Source organism: Micromys minutus, assembly GCF_963924665.1.
Source record: "Micromys minutus genome assembly, chromosome: 30".
NCBI lineage: Eukaryota > Metazoa > Chordata > Mammalia > Rodentia > Muridae > Micromys > Micromys minutus.
Window position 1 is genome coordinate 13187304 of NC_137965.1, and position 22789 is coordinate 13210092.

Genomic DNA, 22789 nt, shown 5'->3' on the forward strand with positions numbered 1-22789 from the left:
AAAGAAAAATAAAGCCATTTATGAAGCTGACAATTACAGATACAGTGAGGCCGGAGTGAAGAGTGATCCCCATCATCCTTTCTGTTCCCATCATCCTCTCTGTTCCCATCATCCTCTTTGTCAAACTCATCCCCGGGGCTGTGCAGCCTTCCACAGTAAAGGCAGTGAGCGAGGGTGAGCCATTTTTAAAGGGACTCCTTTTAATTCTTTAAAGAAGTATTTTATTAATGTTTTCATCAAATGATGTCAGAAGCCCCTGAACCCCTTCATTTGGTATCTTGTACGTGGGCGCCTGCTTGTCTGAGGATTGAACACAGTCCTGAGAGAACAAGTATTTCTCCCTACTGAGCTGCCTCTCCAGCACCCCCCCCCCCTTTTTTTAATTATTTATTTTTATGTCCATGAGTACACTGTCACTGTCTTCAGACACACCAGAAGAGGGCATCAGATCTCATGACAGACGGTTGTGAGCCACCATGTGGTTGCTGGGAATTGAACTCAGGACCTCTGGAAGAGCAGCCAGTGCTCTTAACTGCTGAGCCATCTCTCCAGCCCTCCAGCTCCCATTTTTAATTTTTCTCTTAGACACGGGACTCCACATGGTCCATCCTGTTTGCCAGGTGCATCTGACCCTTCTACCTCCAACTGCTGGCACATGTCTGGATTCAACTGACTAAATTCTAAGACAATTGGCTTAATATGAAAAAAATAAAGCACAAACCCTAAATTTGCTACCTTTCCTGGCTCCTTTGGGATGTCCTCAGCCCGGTTCTTGTATTTATTCAGAACAAGTGATTCTGGTACGAGGAAAATGGCTAGACCAGTGGTTCTCAGCCTTCTTCATGCTGTGACCCCTTAATAGAGTTCCTTATGTTGTGGTGACCCCAAACATTATTGTTGCTACTTCATAACTAATTGCGCTGCTCTTGTGAATCATAAAATAAGCTGGGCACAGCAGCACACATTTTTCCCATCATTTGGGGGACAGAAGTAGGTAGATCCCTAAGTTCAAGGCCAAGCCTGGTCTACAGAAGTACCTCCAGGAGAGCTGAGACTACAACAGAGAAATTCTATCTCAAAACACACACACACATACAACAACAACAACAACAACAAAATTTAATTGATTAATTATTTGAAATAATAAGAATTACTAGGAATCATAATGTTAATATCTGATAATGCAGGATGTCTTGACATGCAACCCCTCTGAAAGGCTAAGAACTACTGGGCTATATAAATATCTGTGTGGCCCAGAGCTCCTTGTGTATATATAAAATTTTATTATGATGCCTATTATACCTTGAACTTGAATCTTCCTGCCTCCACCTCTTGGGTTCTGGCTTTGCAGGTATGTCCCATTGTAACCAGCTTATACATATAGTAGTTAGGATCAAAGCGGGTACCTTGTACATCTTAGTTACCTACTAAGCTACATCCCTGGTCCCCAAATCAACGTTTCATTGCTGTATAATGAAATCACCATAAAGGACAAGTTCACATCCTGATCTTTTCAGTTAACTCAATGGGAAGAACTCTCCCTTGAGTCTTTTTACAGCAGTCTGTCATGGAACTTTCCACTGTCCGAATAAGAAGTCTCCAGCTTCTGCCACACAGGCCTGACGTCTCACTTGAGAGCTTCCACTTTGCTGTCTGTCTCTAGTGGTGGGGCCTGTGCTCTTGAAGAGTCCCTGCCATGTTCTTTGTCCACAGTGTTTAGTAATAAACCCCCTGTCCCCCACAAGCTTACCTCAGTGGCCCTCTTGAACGCCCCATAAGACTTTTCAGTGAGAAGTCAGAGATCTGTCCCTCCCACCTCCTGGGCTCAAAACAGAAGGTAGAGACCTTGCAAGACAGCTGGAGGGGAGAAGGGGGCAGATGGGAAAACTCAAGAATCTAAAGCAACCAGGGATGCTCTGGGATCTCTCGGGGAAAGCCAAAAGCCTCACCAGCCCCTCCCTGGGATGACATCTGAGGGATAAACAGCCAAGCCCTATGGTGGGTGTCTCTTTAGAAGAGCTGCCAGCAAACTGGACGGCGAGCTCCAGCGATGCAGCTGTCCTTGGTGGTCACCCCACTCAAGCTGGGGGTGGGATTGGGGGTGCTTCTCACTGATGCTTCTCTAAGCAGCCACACCAAACACTCTCTGTTTCACCGACACAAGCTAGATTCTCTCTTCGGTTTACAGTCCGTGCCCTACCTAGGGTGGATCCCTGTTTGTTGGCGGCTTTCAGGGAAAGGCACTAGGTCACACAGGTGACACGGCATGAGTTCACTTCTGCCTGGAGACACTTGCTGAGCAGTGCTGCTTTCTGCTTGAGGGTGATCATGGAGATCACAAACGGTCTTAACTTTCCCAGCCTCCCAACTCCCTCATCTCTCTGCATCTCTGTCTCTTTTTCTGTGTCTCTTTCTATATTTACATCCCTTTGTGATCTTCTTTGTGTGCATGTGTGTCTGTCTCTGTGTCTACATACCTCCCTCCTCCTTTTCTCTCCCTCTCTGCCTCTCTCCCCAAGGCTGGCCTTGAACTCACGCATCTTAGCATGACCTTGAATTTCTGATTATCTTCCCTCCACCTCTGGGGTGCTAAGATTACAAATTCACCCAATTTATGGGGTGGTGGGGCTAGAACCCAGGTCCTTGTGCATGCTAAGCAAGCCCTCCAAGTGAGCCACATCACAGCCTATCCAGCAACTTTTCTGAAAGGGGGCGCGCCTTTCTTCCTCTTTCCCCACTGCTTAGGACGTTTAGTCCTGATAGCAGGGGCTCCTGCAATCATTCTGGACCCTTGGGTCTGAGCAGCTACCGATGATGGAAAAGTTGGCACTCCAGCACAAAGTGCTAACTATGATCTTCTCTCACGGAAGAGAAAAGTACGCTTTCTTTGGAACTGAGCCGCCACTTCATGGCTCCTCGTGTTTGTGGGCAGACCTAATCCCGACTGGTTCACTTGTGAAAACAGAGCCTATTGAACAGACATCCAAGCATCTTTATTTTCATTTAAAACCTTTCCTCCCCGGTATTGCTTGCAGGCTATGGTTGGGGGGGGGGGGCGGGGCGTGTCTTTCTCTGGGACTAAAGTCAAAGTGACATGTCTAATTGAGAAGAGGTGTGAGGTTTGCCCCAAGTTTTCCTCATAAAAGAGCTGAACTCTCAGAGGCTGGAATGTGGTCAGAACTCTGTGATCCATGTGCGAGTGTAAAGGTCAGAGGTCAATGTTCCATGTCTTCGTCTCTGGTCTCCAATACTTACTTCTTAAGACAGGTCTGTTGGGAGGCTGGACCTCACCCCTCCATCTAGACTTACCTGCCATCAAGTCCCCAGTGATCTACCTTGCTTCTTCGTTCTCCCGATGCTGGGGTTACAAGCATACACGCCCAGCTTTGATGTGGGTGCTTGGGACCCAGACTCACGTCCTCCTGCTTGTGAGGCATGAAGCGTACCCACTGAATCGTCTCCGTAGCCCCAGAACTCTAGGATTGATGTCTCAAAGCCATGACACTGGGGAAAACAGCTGTTGGTTCAAAAGCTCTGGATTCAGACTTGAATCAGGAAAGCAGAGACCACTATGTCTGTGCATGTCGGCGTGGAGCGCACAGGATAAATGTGGAGGGCTATGTTATACCAGGACATTGTTGCCTACCCTTTAAAAGTAAAAGACATCTACACTCATTGAGAAAATTCATGCAGTTTTAGAAAGCAAGCCAGGAGAATGAAGAGAGAGATGCACAGATGCAGGTGGTGTTGAGATTGCTGGCGTTTGGAACTCAGAATGTTTGTACACATCAACACCCAAACACATGAGAAACATCTGGAGACCGTAGAATATAGCTCCCCTCTCAGTGCTGAGCCAGGAGTTAAGAGGGGCACATCTGCTACCCTCAGAGCAGGCTACACTGGAAACCAGTGAGAAATAACAGCCAGAGTCGTTTCTGTTTGCACAGAAAACGTCTCGGCCCTGATCACACCTGCCCTGCTTTAACTATCGCCCACATCTGTACCGTTCCTCCCAGGGGAATGGCAAGTATGAACTGCTGTCCACAAAACCCAACAGCTTATGAAGCAACCCGCCCACTGAGACACTGCTGTTAACATTTATATTAAGCTCTGTGGATAGGGTAAGATAGCCAGTCTCGCTGTTAGCCATGCCCTCCTCCTGTTCCCCTTCACCAAGCACAGCAGCCTGTATCCTCATGCTATGATGCGTTGGACACTTAATTCTAGTCCTTCCCTTCCCGAGTCACAGCTCTTGGGACCACAGGCCCTGCTCCAATTGTGTTTTCATACATTTGAACATATGCACTCGGGCAGAAAGGGCATTCAATGTTGTGTGTTGGGTAGTAGATGTCCAGATGGTCCCTGCCTTACGATTTGACACAAACTTTGCAATGGTACTAGAGGACCTATATTCACTGGACAGCATCCTGGGAAATTCAGGATCTTTGCTTTTATTTTGGGGGATGGTGATAAGACATGATATTAGGCACTCATCCCCACCATCACCAAGGAGACAGCTGATGGGCTACAATATGATGTGCTGCTTGGCTAGATTGGAAGCATGAATGCACTATCAGCTTAACAAATTCTTGACTTAGTCTGTGTATATCAGGACAAAAGAGAGTCTACGTTTATACAATGCCCACCTGTCATGCACCTCTAAGCTCCGGCCTTGTAGATGGAACCCAGAGTGTAGCGTGAGCCCCTCTAACTGCCCAACAGTCTTTTTCTGAGCCAGTTGTCACAATATCACTCAATCAGCAATCCACCCACTCACTACCCTATGGAAATACCACCTTTCCTGTTCACCATATCATAGGCTAAGTGTTAAGGACCCTCTTGCTGTGGCCGATTATCCCACTTTTAATAATGTTACCTGTTTTGCTACATAGTCAAGTAAGTCATCCATCAGTATTTTAGAAGTTCTCCTGGAAGTCAGCTGCTTGGCTCTGTTTCCTCCCGAGCTGTAAAGATAAACACAGAGGATGCTGATACTGGAATACGGTGATTCTCCGTGGTTTCCTCTGTCCTGGGTACCAATGCTGAGCAGAATAGGCCCATATTCTGTGGACAACATTGTGGGAGATTCCCGGTCTCCACTTTTGGGGGGGGTTAGGAGGGCTGGTGATAAGTAGCCTGATGCTAAGCAATCATTCCCACCATCACCAAGGAAACAGCTGATGGGATACAGGCTCTGGTGTGATGTACCAGGATCTGCTGGGAGAAACAGGTAAGCCCAGCTCTCTCTCCTTCTCCTAGATAAAGATCATGGATAGTAATTTTTTTTTTTTCCAGAGAATATTTGACTAGAGGCAGAAGTAAATTCTCTATCAGCCATGTGTGTTCAAGAACCTTCAAGCACCTGCCATGCTGGTCTGAAGACCTGAGTTTGGACCCAGCACCGGAGGGTGGGGTAGGAGGGCACAGGTAGCCCTCTGACGCTCATTCACCAGCTTGGCTGAATCAGTTTGCTCCAGATTCACTTTGGCCCAAATCAACTTACAAGCAAGATGATTAACAATGCTCCTAAATGAACTAATTATAACTAATTAACTCTAGGGGTGGTGCAGAAGGGGTGCATTCTGAACCCTTCCTCCAAAGAACATGGGGATTTTTTAAGCTTTGAAATGATTGTTGCTGTGTATACACATTTATTTAAGAGTCCCTGTGTCCTATTTATTTATTATTGGCTTTCTGATACTGGATCTCACTCTGTAGCTTAGGCTGACTAGAACTCACTTTGTAGACCAGGCTGGCCTTGAATTTCCCCAGCATCTTGCTTCTGGCTTCCCGGTCCGGAGATAGAAGGCACTGTAGAGTCATGATAAGTTGTTAATGTTCTCTTTCCCTTCCCCAGAGTGCACCCCAAATAGTTTCCTCATGCTCTCTGCAGCAACCCCAACCTTCCCCGGTGTATGTAAACCTGGTCATTGGGCAAGAGGGAAGCATCTTCAAAATAATGTTAATCTGTGGTTTTACTGATCTCTTCCTTTGGCTTCCAAATATGCACTCGCTGAGTTGATTTTTTTTTTTTTTTTTTTTTTTGTATTCTCTATGGAAATTCAACTCTATTACACTAATACAGTCAAGGGACCATGGATGACATAAACAAAGCCTACAGAGTAGAAAGGATTTTGTTTTTAGTAAAACTTCCTAGACCTCAGATGAGTTAGATCCTCACAATTAATCCAGTCTAAAGCAAGGCCGACGTTGTTTTTTAAGCTGAAACAATAATGCTGGGCTGCTCTCGTGGCTCATCTGACGACTCCTGGTTTACTTAGTCTCCTTCTAGCCACTGAGAAAATAATTAAAAGCTCCTCAAAGGCTAGCCCACCTTGAGCTCCGGTTCAGAATGCATGTGCTCCGGTGACTTTGAGCTGACTCTTCCTGAGTTCATCTGCAGGCAGCTGCAAGGAATAGCTGTGTTTACATAGGGCAGAGGGGGCTGGTAAAGACTCCTAACTCTGCACAGAAATTATAGCCCACCGTACCTCAGAGTGAAGCCTCGCTCCGCGTACCTCGAGTCTTCCTATATGCAGTTCCCTTTCGGTCCCTCATGTGTCCTGAGAGGTCACAAGTAAAGCATGGGGTGAAAAAAAGCCCCACTGTCCTTTCCCCCTCTTTATAAGAATTCATTTTGAGAATTGACCAAATCTGTCCTGTGCAGACTTATTTCTTAGCCCATTCTAAGCCAAGCTGGTTGCAGGGACTAGTGTACTGTGAGAACTTGTAAGAGTCCATAAACACAAACTTCATGTCCAGGAGGAATGGAGAACTCAGTATGTTGTGTATTCTATGTTTGCATTGCATACATCATACAGAGAATGTATCGCCATCATACAGCAGCTGTGAAATCCGACAGTACCGATTTCTCTTTTTCTGAGTGCATGAGGAACAAACAGCACTTTAGAGACATAACAAGGTGAACATTCAATTCACAATTCTGCTGATACTCTTTGGCTGTTTCAAGTAGGAGAAACCCATGTAAAACCGGTCTCGCTTAAGAAGGGTTCCCTCAGTTGGAAAACAAAAGATGAGAATTTCAAAACTAAACCAGTTTTCTTTTCTCCAGCCTATCTGCACATTGGGTAAGACAATCTAAGCTAAAAAGTTAGAATCACCCACTTCTCCAGCCAGAAAGCTGCTGCCTGGTTTAGGCAGACAAGTCTTGGGGGTCTGAGGGCCCAGTGGGGAGGAGGCTCTGGGAGACCACTTGGTTCTAAGGAAGGAACACAAGGTGCTTGTGTGGCCTGTTTGCCCGGTGTTAGGAATGAAGTCCAGACAGGTCTGGTCCCTGAAGTGTCCTCACTGAAATATTCCTCGATTCATCCATCTACCCTTGCCTGCCCAAGTCCCACTTCTGTTGGCATGACAACCAGCAATTAGGAGAGTAGATGGGCAACATGCACATGAATTGCTCTAAGAGAAAATAAATTTCTGAATCCAAAGAATGAAGTACCCTTGAAGCATAAGGTATTTGGACTTTCTGCTGCAAGCAGTTCAGCTGAAGAAATGTCTGATGGAGAAAGGACACTGAGCCTGGGTTTCAGTCCAGCTTAATACCAGAGTAACCTCAAGAACAATTTCCATCCTTCGAATCGCAGGCTTTAAGCAGAGGGCTATGCTGGGCAGGTAGATAGAGGAAAGGGATTACTCCAATCAGATTGCCCTGTGCACATGATGTAGGAGGGCTCATCCCACTGTGACACCATTCATTCATAGGCAAGTGAGTCTGAGCTGTATAAGAGCCTCCTGAGCACGAGCCAGTGACTGAGCCAGTAAGCAAATGAAACTGAGTCCCTGGCCTGTCCTCCCTCAATGATGGATTGTGACTTGGTATTTGCAAGCTGAAATAAACCCTTTACTTCCCAAGTTGCTTTTGTTCTGAGTGTATTGGCACAGCAAGAGAATAAAACGAAGGGGGGGGGAAAAAAGACCAGGTAGAAATGTTCAATAAATGTTCCATTTATTCCCCATCCCATGCCTAGTGTTTTAAGTTGCCCCCCACCTCCCAGCAAATACACATTTTTGCAGGAAGGCTGACAGCCACTGGCATCAGCACATTCCTGTACTGCACATTTGCCCCCGGCCCCTCCTTCCTCCTCGGGCTATTAAGTCAGGACTCACCTTAGTCCCAAATTGCCATCGTGACCCCATTATTGATGCAGTACATCAAAGCTGTGCTGAGTGGAATTTTTTATGTGGATAATTCAGACCCCAGGATCTCCGTGGATGAGGTTACCGTGATTAACATAATAAGCTTGTGCAACCCTGTAGCCTAGCCTCCGGTGCATTCGTAATATTCTCAGAGGGAGTGTCTAGAAAGTCCAGCCTGCCTTTGTTCTGCCTGACTCACAGCCAGCTGCCTGCATGGGTTGGAGCTTTTTATTATTATTATTGTTATTATTATTATTATTAGTTTTTAGTTTTGAGCATTATAAGATGCCCAGCAGCATGTCTTAGAAAGATGCCGGTGATGACCAAAAAAATATCTTCAGAAACTGCAGAGTTTTCCCCCACCCCCACTAGTCGGGAGGGATGCAGGGAAGAGCATCCCTTACTCAAGAGGAACTCAATGTCACGTTGTGCTTTGCCAAGCCACAGGGATAGGTGAAGGGGGTAAGGATGACTCAGGGTGGAATTCAGATTTACCTACATTCCAGTAAATAAGTATGGTTTCAGTGCCCAGGGCAAGCCTTCAATCTCAGCACTTGGGAGGCGGAGGCAGATGGATCTCTGTGCATTTAAGGCCAGCTTGGTCCACATAGTGAGTTTTAGGCCAGCCAGGGCTACATAGTAAGACCCTGTCTAGGGGGGAAGGGGGCGGAATTAAAATATAGAAGTCGTTTCAAGAAGAAAAGGCTGCATCAACATTCCAGCATGGATGGGATAGTGGCTCATGACAGCGCCACCCAGGAGGACTATAAGCAATGCTTCATGGGAGATTGTCACAGTCATAGGTGGTAGAGCTCCAGCTGAGTCACCATTGCTTGTGCAAGCAATCATCATCCAAATAGTGAAAATGATAGCAAGATGTGAAGGGAGGCAGGCTTGCTGGGAAGGAGTTTGGTATCACGGAGGAACAGAATGTGGAATTTGAAACCAGAAGGAAAGCAGAGTCCCTCTGCTTCCTCATTGGGTAATTTAGCCACTTTACATCCATCACAGCAGTGAGGTGCAGTTGTGGGCTTGCTCCCCTCGCTAAATTGAGGACATCTCCAGCATAGATGGCATAGATGCAGAATAGGGAAGCAGGGGCTCAGGACGTGTCCAGACACACACATTTATATATTCGACAGTGGGTCGAAGAATTCGCAGTGAAGTCAGGGCAGCTCTTGCTCGGGCACAGAGGAGCCTGGACCCACAACAGGTTCCTTGTCCGCTCTCCAGAAGGTAGGTGCCTGAGGATTAGGAGCTAGAGGATATCATCCTAAAATTTCTCACGGTTCCGGGCTTTTATGAACCTGTATTTGACAGGACTTCTCTGGGAAAAAAAGGTAATATTTGTAAAGGTGGATGTTTACTTTGAAATCCCAGAGCTGTCACCCCATTTCTCCACTGTATACAAGGAGCCAGAGATAACAGAGAGGAAAAACTTGGCAAATAGAATCTTCCTCCCTCGCGGGTTGGGTAGAGAGCACATGGCCTGTGTCACATTTTTGTGGCCGTCCTGGTCATTCCTGCCCTACAATCTTTACACCAGGACTCTTGAGTGCTCTTGGAGATTGTCATGGCCAAGCAGCCTGTGCTTCTAACCCCCTTCTGCACCCAGAGTTTCTAGTTCTTTCTAGCTGGGACCCAACGGCCCCCCCTTCCCTTTTTCAGAGCTGCCTGTAGGTTTTTGAAGTTTGAATCACGCCATCCTGCAGGATAACTTCTGTGCTTATTCAATGAGCCCATCGTCAGCATTTCCTGTTTTCATTCCTGCTGTAAGTGAAAAGAACTGTAACAGTGTTACAAAAAGAGATTGCCAAGATAAATAATGGCCAGGGCTTGCACAAATATTTTTTACCGCAAGCCTCTTTCAAACGGGCAGCCTTCGGAAACCTACATTTTGTGCTTTTCAGGAAAGCCAAACGATGCTAAGCGGATTTGCTGCGTGATTTAAGAACATGTCTATTAAATTCGATACGAGATCTTTGGCTCGGCTCTTGAACTTTTTATTAGGGATAGCAAGTATGCTAAGGGGGAAAGTTGCTTCTTTTAGGTCACCAGGGAGGTTTAACTTGTTGGTGATTCTCAGGAAGTCCTGAGAAAGTGAAACCTACAGGAAGAGTGACCGGTCCTTTCTCACTAGTCCAGACCCTTCGGGGCGGGGCTAAGGCTGAACCCTGTAGTTGTCAATCTCCAAGTTAGTCACTGTTGATGCCTTAGCAAAGTGCTTCTTGCGTTAGTAAAGGCTGATCACCCATCAGCTTACCTTGTCCCTTGGCAGCCTGTAGCTCGGAAACAACCGACCTCAGAGTGATCACAAGCTCAGAAAACAACAGTTTCCAAAGCCTGGGAACCTGGCTCTTCCCTGTTTCCTGCGCAGCGTTCTGGCAGCTGGAGCCGGTGAACCTACCCCGCCACGGCCCACTTCCTTCCCCTAACGGAAACTCTTTTTCCTCCACTCTTGTTTATTTCCAGTTTGTGTCTTAAAGTACGGAATTGAGCTTAATTTCTCTGTTTAGACATTCGAGACCGTGATCTCATTCATTGTCAGATATGTGCAGCATTTACGACGTTGGCGCCTGTGACTTAAATTACCAAAACGGTTTTGTAAGAAAGAAAGTGGATCGGTGAGACGGACATGCTTTTCTTATTATTTTTAATGTGTCTGTGATGTTGAATCGCGGCCTTTGCATTGGCTGTTGAGTCCCTCGATTGCTGTTCATGTATGCACTTTTACATGTATGCACTTTTACATGTTGAGGCCATGTTAGGTGTTGCAGACAGGCAAGCAAGGAAGAGCCAGCAGAGTGAGCTGTGAGGATGGAAATCTCAGGAGTGGGAGAAGGGGAGATACAATAGCAGAGGTGGAAGATGCCCAGGAGGGCAAGAAAGGAAATCCCCCTGCCTGAGATCCCAGCAAGCTTCTGGGATGTGAGTGAGCCATTGACCTGAGGTTTAGATGCTGAGTCTAAGGAACGTTGAGGAAAGAAAGGAATTTTCCAGGTGGAAGAACAGCAAAAGTGATATACAGCAGGGCTATTTCAGGAAGCTTGGTAGCTTAATGCTACTACAGAATGAGAGGTGTGTGTGTGTGTATGTAAATGTGGGTGTGTTCCTACATAAGTGCATCTTTGCATGTGTGTACATACATGCCTGCTCCTACATATGTAAGCCTTTAAATACATGTGTGTGCATGTTCCTACATATATGCATCTTTGCATGTGTGTGTGTGCGTGCATGCATGTGGGTATGACTGTGTGCAGAGGTCAGAGGATAACCTCGGGTATCAGCTCACAGATATGTCTGAAACTGACCAATAAAGGCTACATTGGCTGCCTATGCAGCCCCAGGGATCGACCTGCCTCTACCTGCTCAGGCTGGGGTTATAAACATGAGTTTCCATGCCTGGCTTTTTAGAACATGGGCTCCAGCAATCAAATTCACGGCCCTGTGTTTATGGAAGTGTTGTACCAAACTGAATACCTTCCCTGCCCTGGATCATGGAGGGAGACAGAGTAGGGATGGTTTACATGAGAAAAGCTTCAAGGCTTCGTGGCAAAGGTGTTCAGGATTTTTTTTTCCTTTAGGAAACAGAAAAGCTGTCAACGGAGGAAAGTGTGGGGACCACGCTGAGTGTTAAGACTGCAGCTAATGCTAAGCAGAGAAATGGTTATAAAGGAAACCTTCTGTATCTTTGAGCGGCTGTCTAAGGGCCTGGTGTTTGTTACTTACTTTTCCTGCTACTGTGATAAAACACTGAGAAAAGCAACATCAAGGCAAACAGTTCATTCTGGCTCCCAGTTTGAGGCTGTAGTCCTCTGTGGCAGGCAAGGCTGGTAGCAGGTGTGGGCTCACCCTCAGGAAACAGGGAAAGAGAAGCATCCTTAGCCCAACCACCTTTTCTCTGTGGTCCTACATCTCTCCAACATCCTCGAATCTCCTTTGCATCTTCAACCTTATCTCCATGGCCTCTTTACACAGTAGCCTCTTGCAGGCCTCCTTGCAGGGGATTAGAAATCATTTCTATCTTTACCCACGATGGACGGACTCCAGAGAAAGGTCCAGAGAAAGGCAGGGCATTCGTTCCATTGTTCCTGCTACAAATCTTTCCAAAGAAAAATCAGGGAGCACAGAGGACAGGCAATGGGGGTTGGGGATAAACGGTGGTGGGGGAAGCTATGAAACCTATTCTTTCTATAGTAAGCTAAAACATTAATTTCAAACCATAAAATTGACTTGTCAAATGTGTATCAGTGGTCATAAAAGATGTTTTATGTCCGTTGCCCATAACCTTACCATTGGAAATTTATTCCTAGAATTTGCTTTGAAAGAGAGTAAAGCTCATATTTAGCATGATTTCAGCGAGTCTTCCTACATACTAGAAACTGCCCAGTGGCCAATAACAGGGAATTTTGACATATCAATTTAACAAAATTATAAGCTATTGTTTTTATAATCACAAATTCTGGAAGTTTGTAGTCCAGAAATAAAATTATACTTTTAAGTTAAAGGAGAGTACAGAATTATGTGTATTCTATAAAAACACAGGTACATAAAATGCTAAGAATAATAAATAGAAATAATTAAGTGTTTATATAATTTAAAAATCACATCTGAAAAAAATTTGTTTCTATCAGTTCTTGTTAAAATTTCTATTTCCCATGAATACTAGGACTATATCTTTGTTTACTTTTTACATCTCCCAACACACCCTGGTGCTACTGAGGATCTGAACTCAGAAATTCTCTCATGCAAGACAAGCATTGCACTAGCCAGCTTCAAAAGTAGCCCTTAAGTATTTTTAGAAGACCACAGTATGTTCATTTACTTCTGTTTTCTCTCTGTACCATGAACTATGGCCTTAGTCATATTGTCAGTAGATGGTGGCAGATTCCAAAATATTTTTCACATCAGTAACTTTCTTCCCAAATGACAATGGACAATCATTGCACGTGAGTGTCCTGTTAAAAAATGGATTCTGTTGGGGCTATAGAGTTAAGACCACTGGCTGTTTTGTTTAAGACTGTGCTTGATTCCCAGCACCCACATGGCTTATAAACTGTCTGTAACAGAGGACCTATGGGCTCTTCTTACCTCTGCAGGTACCAGGCACATAAATGATACATCGACATACAAACAGGCATAACGTATTCAAAATTGTTATTTTTAACGCTAGTTCTACTTGAGTAGATCTCATGGGCCCAATATCCCACCTCTTTAACAAGCTCTTAAGAGATTCTGTTGCTCGTGGTCACAAATCACAAGCTGAATACCAAGGCCCTGGTGCTCTCTCCTGGGTAGAAAAATGATGCTACTGGCCCGGTATCTATCATGGTTTTGGAAGGCAATAATCAATGTCCATCTGTCACCTCCACAAATGGCAAGGAGCATGTCTTGGGGCATGGGGGCTGGGGGATTGGTTACAGGTGTATGTGTGTGTGTGTGTGTGTGTGTGTGTGTGTGTGTGTGTACATGTGCTCATGTGTGCACAGAGACTAGAGGAAGGCATGGGATTCCCAATTCCATCACTATCCGCCTTCTTCACTTGAACCACGAGTTTCCCAGTGGGCTCCAGCCATCTTGTCTCTTTCCCTCGCTATGCTGGGGTTACTGGTACATGCAGCTGCACCAAGATATTTTCATCACTGAGGAGATTTGCACTCAGCTCCTCGAGCTTATGCAACAAGGGCTCACTCTCACACATGCAACCCCCACAGTGCCGTTTCTATCAACTGGAAAAGAGTCTGAAAAGATGAATATTATTCTGGAATCAAGCTGCTGCCTTTCCTCTCTAAGCCATGCCTCCAATTTAAATTTTGCTCATCAACGGAACTGATCAGGGGCCCAAAAATAAGAAAGGATAGTGTATGCTTCCCCCTTTGAGAACATTTGGAGGGCTGGAGAGATGGCTCAGTGGTTAGAGCACTGACTGCTCTTCCAGAGGTCTTGAGTTCAATTCCCAGCAACCACATGGTGGCTCACAACCATCTGTAATAGGATCTGATGCCTATTACAGATGTGTCTGAGGAGAGCAACAGTGTACTCACATTAGAGAGAGAGAGAGAGAGAGAGAGAGAGACAGAGAGAGAGAGAGAGAGACAGAGAGAGAGACAGAGAGAGAGACAGAGATAGAAACAGACAGACAGAGACAGAAACAGAGAGACAGAGAGAGAGAGAGAAAGGAAGGAAGGAAAGAAAAAAAGGGAAAGGAAGGAAGGAAGGAAGGAAGGAAAGGAAGAAGGAAAGAAAGAAAGAAAAGGTTTGAGGTTTGGAGCATAATCCAAGGTTAAAAATCTCATCTATGTTAAGAAAAGCTGTGGTTGGAGTTAGTACTAGGAAGATAGCTCTTGGCCTTACAGTGAGTCCTTGTGGTCTGTTGGGTCTGACAGGGTAGAGACCTGACTTGTGTGATTAAGTTAAGCATCTTTCATTATGGGAGGAGATGTCAAGTTACCATTGTGTAGACATAAGACACAGCACCTTGTGTGGAGGAGTAGGGACCGCTGTGAGTACTTGTACTGTTATTAAACGTTGATTGCCAGCACCTGCTTCCATGTTCCGATACTAATAGCTCAGTCTCTACTTGTTTCTGTACAGTGACTGAAGCTGGCTTTGGCGCTGATATTGGGATGGAGAAATTCTTCAACATCAAATGCCGAGCTTCTGGCCTGGTGCCCAACGTTGTTGTGCTGGTAGCTACCGTTCGAGCGCTGAAGATGCACGGCGGGGGGCCAAATGTAAGTTCTTGGGTTTTTTTTTTCTTCCCCCCAGCTTTAAAACATACAAAAAAAAAGCCAGGGTCCTGAGAGGTGGCTCTATGGTTAAAAGCATCTGCCACTCTTAAGAGGATGTGAGTTCAATTCCCAGCAAAACTACCTATAACTCCAGTTCCAGGAAATCTAACATCCTGTTCTGGATTCCACAGGCATCTGCACAAACATAGTGCTTATAAATACATGGGTTTCACACATACATAATGCACACACACACACATACACACACATATATCTTCATAAACGAACCGTAGAATTGCCTCCGTGGTTAAGTGCACTCACTGCTCTTCCAGAAGACCTAGATTCAGTTACCAGCAAACAAATAGTGTCTCACAACTAACTCCCTGTAGCTCCAGTTGCAAGGGATCCAACACCCTCCATACAAACAAACAGGCAGGCACAACACCAATGCACATGAATGAATGAATGAATGAATGAATGAATGAATGACATAAAAATTCTATGCAGGTATGTATATTAGAAATGCTCTCTCCTTTCTCCTCCATGCCCACAGTTAAACGGCTTTGATCCTCTAAAATATTTAAAGTCTATCTGGTCTGATTTGCTCTTTATAAAATAAAGGAGGACATTTTGGAGACACGTAGAAACAGGGAATATCACACCTCTGCTTAGGGAACTGGTCAGACCTTGAATTGACAGCCCAGAGTTTTTCCAGACCTCCAGACTATAAAATGCTCGGCATGACTTCCGGTCCTACTGGACTTCTCCTTGCTGTGTGTGCTGTGTTGCCAGGCTGTGATTTCTCCCCAGTGACTCCTTTCTGTCCCTCCCTTCTCTACCAGGAAGCTAAGACAAAGCCCACACCCACATTGACACACCTACTCAAACAGGGCCACTTCCTGGGCTGAGCATATATACACAAACCATCCCAGAATCCACAGAAGGAAGCAGAGACAATGCTGTACCATCTTGCTTTGTGCTTTTGTCCCTTTATCCATTTTATTCAGTCATGGACCCCAGTCCATAAGATGCTTCTGCCTGCATCCACGATGGGTCTTCCCTCTTCTCCTAAGCCTCTCTGGAAGCATCCTGACAGACCCACCCAAGGGTGCTTCTCATTCCTGGGCATTTCCTAATGCATTCAAGATGACAGTGAAGCTCTAAAGATTTTTTTATAAGCTCATTACAGCTGTCCTCAGACACACCGGAAGAAGGCGTCAGATCTCATTACAGATGGCTGTGAGCCACCATGTGGTTGCTAGGATTTGAACTCAGGACCTCTAGAGGAACAGTCAGTAATCTTAACTACTGAGTCATCTCTCCAGCCCCTGAAGATTTTTTTTTAATTATTTTTTTTTTTACTTATTCACTTTACTTCTCTCTCACTGCCCCTCCTCCTGATTACCCTTCCCACAGTCCTTCTCCCATCCTCCCCTTCTCTTCTGAGCAAGTGGGCCCTCCCCTAGATAACCTCCACCCTGGCACTTTAAGTCTCTGGGAGGCTAGGAGCTTCCTCTCCCACTGAGACCAGACTGGAACATATCCCAGGTATAGGCAACGGCTTTTGGGATAGCCGCCAGTCAGGTTTCTCAAGACAGTAGAAGTCACTGGAAATGTAGAGATGAGGTAGGAGGTGGAGGGTAATCAGGTCACATGATTATAAAGCATGCAAGTCCAGAATCCAGGATCTACATATCCACCTGGAGAGTCAGGAACCATTGCTTGTGGAGGTCCAGTCTGATGGCACTCTGATGGTAAATTCTCCTTGGCTTAGAGGAGGCTGGTCTATGTTGTATACACATAAATCTACTGATTTATGTATATAATCTCATCAAAAAAAATATTCTCACAAAGTCACTTACAATAATGCTTGACCAAAATTGACACCCTAAATTCTCAACAAGTTAACACGTAGAGTAAACCACAGTGCAGGGCATTGACAAGATTTAATATCATTTTTTTCTTTGTTAATAAGTAATTGCCTCCATAATATCTTTTTTAAAGCTTTATTTATTATATATAAGTACACTGTACCTGTCTTCAGACACAGCAGAAGAGGGCATCAGATCTCATTACAGATGGTTATGAGCCACCATGTGGCTGCTGGGATTTGAATTCAGGACCGTGAGGAGAGCAATCAGTGCTCTAACCACTGAGCCATCTCTCCAACCCCTCCGTAATATATCTTAAGTGGTCCGCCCACACACACTTTTTTGACCCAGGGTGGGGCAGCTGCATTTTTCCTAAAGTGTGCAAGCCACTTTCCAGGATCTCCCTTCAATTGATCTGATCTGGCTATGTCTCTTCATGAAATGTACTGATGAGATCCAAAGCCAGGCCGTTCCTTCACACATGACCTACAAGTGACCCTTTTTGTGGATATCTGCATTTTACCGATGAACTTTATTTTCCTTTTTGAGGTTTGGGGTATCCAGCCTACATAAGACTAGCTCTCTATCAGTGTGAACTACATGCGTAAAACCCTGTGTGTATTTGAGAATTAGCTTATGGGTTCTGCCGTCTCTTTGAGGTCTCTATTCAAAGGACAGCTCTTCATAGTTCTGTTTGACTATATTCCAACAGGAGTTATTGCTTTATTTCATAAAGATCTTCTGTATCTTCATTCAGATCTGTTCCTGTCTGCTTTATATCTTTAAATAATGGATTATTTCTGTTCTTATATGTTGTTTTGGCGCTAACCTGTCCGGATTCTCTTAATTATTGTACTGATTTAACCGACTGAGTCTTTGGGGGATTCTGGGATACCATTCATTCATTGCTCAAAATGAGTTCCTTTTCTTCCTTCCAGTCTATGTGTTTTTCCTTTGTCACTGGCAAGGGCTTCCTGATTGAAGTGCAGTGTTGGATGGGGGTGCTGGCTGCAGGCGTCTTCTTAGTCCTCATCTTCTAGGGGTTGGTTTAAACAGCTCATGGTTAAGTGTGATGCTTGGGGTCCATTTTTAATGAGAACTCGGGGATTACCTTCTATTTTTAATTGGCCAAATTAGCATAAGAACCTCTTTTGAGATGACAGTTTGTGTTCCCTCTTTAAGATTGTAAGGGTTGCTTAAATTATCATTTCTTGCAAGAAATTGTACCATGCCAGAATGAGCCTCATTTAGACAGCTATATCTGCTTTACAAAAAACTGGATTTTACTAGTCAGTTTCCCAATCTCTCTCTCTCTCTCTTTCCATTTATATGAGTAAGATGCTAGCTACACATAAATTAAATTTTTCCCCTAACTATGGAAGGTTTGTGTAAAAATTACAGCGATTGATTTATTCAAAGTTGAATAGACCTCTCCTTTTACAGGGGTGCTATGGGAAGAGCACTTTTTTTTTAAGTCATGGGATGGGTCTTAGTTTTTTGTCTCTCTATTTCAGGTTACTGCTGGGGTTCCTCTCAAGAAAGAATATACAGAAGAGGTAAGAAGAACTAATCGTCCAACCCAATCAACGATTAGCTTCCAGTTGACTGTCAATGAATATACACTTAGAAATGTGGGGGCTTAATTTATTTATTTTATGTATATGAGTACACTGTCTCTGTCTTCAGACACACCAGAAGAGGGCATCAGATCCCATTACAGATGGTTGTGAGCCACCATGTGGTTGCTGGGAATTGAACTCAGGACCTCTGGAAGAGCAGTCAGTGCTCTAACCACTGAGCCATCTCTCCAGCCCAGAAATGTGTTTATCTTGACTGAGGAAATGGCTCAGTGCGTAAATATCTTGCAAGCTTGAGGATCTGAGTTTCATCCCTAGCACACCCATAAAAAGCCAACCATGGTGGCACACACTTGTTTTCTCAACACTAAGGAGACAAAAACAAATAGATCTTTGGGGTTCGATGTCCAGCCAGCTTTCTTCATGAGTTCTGGGCCAATGAAGAACAGCCAAGGGTATTCCCTGGCCTCCACATGTGCATGTGCGCATGCGTGTAGACTTATCAGCTGCTCTCTACTCACAAGACAGCAACCCAAGCCCAGAGACGAGTGAAGCTTTTACCTGTGTCTTCTTTTGTTGCAGCAAAAGTTGTCTCTTGGGAGATGCGCACTTGTTTTTATGGATTAAAAGAGTGTACACTCTGTATCTGTCCTGTAGGTAAACCGGTTAGCTGGTGACAATACCACTTAGCTCCTACAGGTGGCGCCCTGGGTTTAAGCCAGAATAGTTCTACGCAGGACCCCTCCGCATCCCTGGGCCTTTTGCTCTCTAGCAGCAGACTATGGGCTGCATACGTTCTGTTAGACAGGCTTCCATAGAAATTGTTGCCTGGCCCAAGTCTCAAACACATGTGCCTGGACCCAGAATAGTTTTAGAACCCAACTTGAACTTGAGAGTTGTCTCTGTAGCCATCTTTCTTGGAAACATAAGATGACTTAGGTCTTCTTTTAAACGTCTCGAGGACCATAAAGTAAAGAAAAGACAGAAATAAAAGTGGCCAGTGTGGTATAAGGGCTGGTCTGGGGTGGGGGTTAGGTAAGAAATAATGACACAGAGGCCGGTTTCCTTCCAGAACATTCAGCTGGTGGCTGACGGCTGCTGCAACCTACAGAAACAAATTCAGATCGCTCAGCTGTTCGGGGTGCCAGTGGTGGTAGCACTGAATGTCTTCAAGTGAGTCCAGCTTTCTTGCTGTCTGTGGGGCCACGCTAGTGACTCCATTTGTGTCCTGGGGGCACTTGGCTTTCTCAGCTTGATCTGAAAGACACAGAGTTCTTTTTGTTTGACTTGGTTTCATTTTCCCAAATGTGTTCTCTAGTGTTACTGTGGAAAAGAAACACACATAGTAAATTACCATCTGTTTGGATTGGGGGGAGAGTTTTTTTTTTTTCCTATTTTTGCTCAGTGGTTCTGTCTGATAGACTGAAGGAATGATCAAAAGGAGATGTCATGGAATTTTCTTGATTAAAAATCCATAACAAGGTTGGGTGTGGTGGCACTCGCATATAATCCCAACACTCTGGAGGCAGAGGCAGGCAGATCTCTGAGTTCGAGGCCAGCCTGGTCGACAAAACAAATCCAGAAGAGCCAAGGTTTACACACGGAAACCATGTCTCCAAAACAAAATAAAGTCAAGAAAAAGAACATTTGAATCATGTTGAAGGGGATTCTTTCTACACGCTTTTCGTCAAGTCTGATTTATTTAAACACGATGTGGCCACTTTTGATGTTCAAAACATATTTAGTGTTAGGGAGTGAAGTTCTGTATAAACCGTTAGTCTCTCTTTCAAAACATCACTAAGTGAATACAGATGCAGAATCCACAAACATTCTTATCACAGGACGGACACCCGTGCAGAGATTGACTTGGTGTGTGAGCTCGCTAAACGTGCCGGTGCCTTTGATGCCGTCCCCTGCCATCACTGGTCAGCTGGAGGAAAGGGGTCCGTGGACTTGGCTAAGGCTGTGAGAGAAGCTGCGAATAAAAGAAGCCGCTTCCAGTTCCTGTACGATGTTCAGGTAAGTCACAGCTACCATGACAACTGTGGGATGCTGGTTCTTATATCTAGTAGAAGCTTAAAGCACCATTCTATGACCCATTTCGCATAGCCTTCTTGGAGCCTCTCAGGTGAAGGAAGCTTATGACTAAAGACATTAGCCGTCCAGTTTGCTGAGGTTAGATCATGCCCTGGCCCCAAACCTGTGCTCTTAAAGCCAAGGTTCTGCTTTCAAATATTGGGCTCAAGGGAGGAGACAGCTCTGGGTGTTAAACTTGCAGGGACTGACCTTCCAGCAACAAGGCTTTTGAACAGTGAACAGCGCCACAGCTACTCAATCAGAAGGCGTGTTGCTTGTTTACATCTGCTATGGTTCTTTCAGGTGTGTGTGTGTGTGTGTGTGTGTGTGTGTGTGTGTGTGTGTGTGTGTGATATGTGTGCACGCACACATACGCCACAACATAGTCAATGTGTGCAGTTCTGACCTCCCACCACGTAGGCTCCAGGGATGGAACCAAGGACACAAGGCTCAGCAACAGGCACCTTTATCCACAAAGCCATCTCACCAGCAGCCCTTACTGTGGTTTTCTTGCCCAGTATCTTACATAGCTTCTCCTCGTAATAAAACATGTTGCCATTTACAAGTGTACGATCCAGCGGTCCTGAACACATTCACAATATTAGGCAACCCATTTCTAGGACTATTCTCATCTTAGAAGACTGAAGCTTGCTATCCATTTAAGAGTTCACCATACCCCCTCCCCACATATCCTTCAGTGAACCACCATCCTACCTTAGGTCTCAGAATTTGACTTCTTAGAAACATCTCATGAATGGGATCTTGCAGTATTCATCTTTTTTTTTTTTTTTAAACTATGGCTTGTTTCACACAACATAATGTCGTCCATGGCACGTGTGACTCATGGATGCTGCTTTTACTACATGTATGCACCACATTCTGCTGACAGGCCTGGGTTCCTTTCACCACATGACTACTCTAAATTCTGCTGTGACACGTGTGCGTGTGTGTGTGTGTGTGTGTGTGTGTGTGTGTGTGTGTGTGTTCAACAAGCTTTCTGGTTTGGTGACTGTATAAGCAGCAGTGGAAATACTAGGTGTTCTCTCTTTACCATGGGGCAGGTGGGTTTTGGTGTTTAGTCTTCTGAAACAAGCTCTCATATAGTCCTTGCTGGCCTTGAACTTACTATGTAGCTAAGGGTGACCTTAAATTTCTAATTCCTCCTTAGTTCTTGGTTTGCAAGCATGTGTCACTGTATCCAGCCTTATAGTTTGTTTTTAAACTCATGTTGACACTGAGCCTTGGTAGCAGAGGCACATTGGGAAATTCAAGGTTGTTCTCCAACACATAGTTAGTTCAAAACCAATGTCTTTGCTGATGTTTTGGTTTTTTAAGACGGGGTTTCTCTGTGTAGCCCTGGCTGTCCTAGAACTCGCTCTGTAGACCAGGCTGGCTTCAAACTCAAGAGACCTGCCTCCCTCTGCCTCTTTTTTCACTTTTTCACGTGTCTCACTTTTACTTCTTACCTGTTTTCTTTTCTGAGTATCTATTCCTCTTAAAAATTTTTTTATATATTGACAAATCAGGGAAGTATTTACTTGTAAGGTGCATTCCTAATGCACCACGGACTTCAGGCAGGGTCACATTACACACTTTCTTCTCTGTGAGACTCAAGAGTTGTGATCAGAATAGTAAAAACTCACTTTTGCAAAGTTCTGGCAGGATGACCCTGAAAGCTAACAAACAAGGAATTAAGATTAAGCATCCTTCCTCTGCCCTTCCTCTGAGTGTGCATACATTTCGAGGTGTGACCTTCACAGCCCGGCAGGCTCACTTTTGGTTTTTGTTGTGTTACTCACATAGAATGATCTAGAATGGTCCAGCCTTTCCCTAGGGCGCAAGGGGGATGCATGGAAAAAAATCAAAGCACAGCCAGCCGTAAGATTATGAACTGGGACATGCATCCCTTCCCCCTAGTTTACGTTTGGTTTCTGCTCTGCCAGTGTTTTTCAAAGCAGGGTGTGTTTGGGTTTCTTGTTTGTTTTTTGGGTTTGTTGTCGTTGTTTTCTAGTTGGTTATTTGAAAAATTACTTCATTTTTTCTTCAAAGGCTCAAATTTGAACATATTCCAGCTATCAGTGGACATTGTGATTTCTCTTGTCATTGAAACTTAAGGCATTTGCCACCAGATTCTCAAATTTCATATGCATAAATTGAAATATATGTACACACGCACATGCGTTTGCCTACATCTATGTATATGAAGTAGGGATTTTAGCATAGAGGTGTGATTCCATTTTAAAGTCCTTGTGGCTTTACATACATTACTGTGCATATGGGGTTGAATCTGTAGAATTTTAAAGATTCTACAAAGTCTTGCCCACTTTGTAGCCATTAGGGAAGTCAGGGGGGCACACTCAACAAGAAAGGTTACAAG

At 44.8% G+C, this 22789-nt stretch overlaps 1 protein-coding gene across 1 annotated transcript in view; it reads left to right on the forward strand.

The window, feature by feature from the left end:
- MTHFD1L (methylenetetrahydrofolate dehydrogenase (NADP+ dependent) 1 like) overlaps positions 1-22789 on the forward strand; it is a gene marked incomplete at its 5' end in the record, with an annotated part of 155528 nt that overhangs the window by 84654 nt on the left and 48085 nt on the right. Inside the window, 4 exons of the mRNA XM_080941618.1 lie at positions 14752-14891; positions 18274-18315; positions 19409-19509; positions 20178-20355. Coding sequence (XP_080797744.1) covers positions 14752-14891; positions 18274-18315; positions 19409-19509; positions 20178-20355 — 461 coding nt within the window. The remainder of the gene's footprint in view (positions 1-14751; positions 14892-18273; positions 18316-19408; positions 19510-20177; positions 20356-22789) is intronic.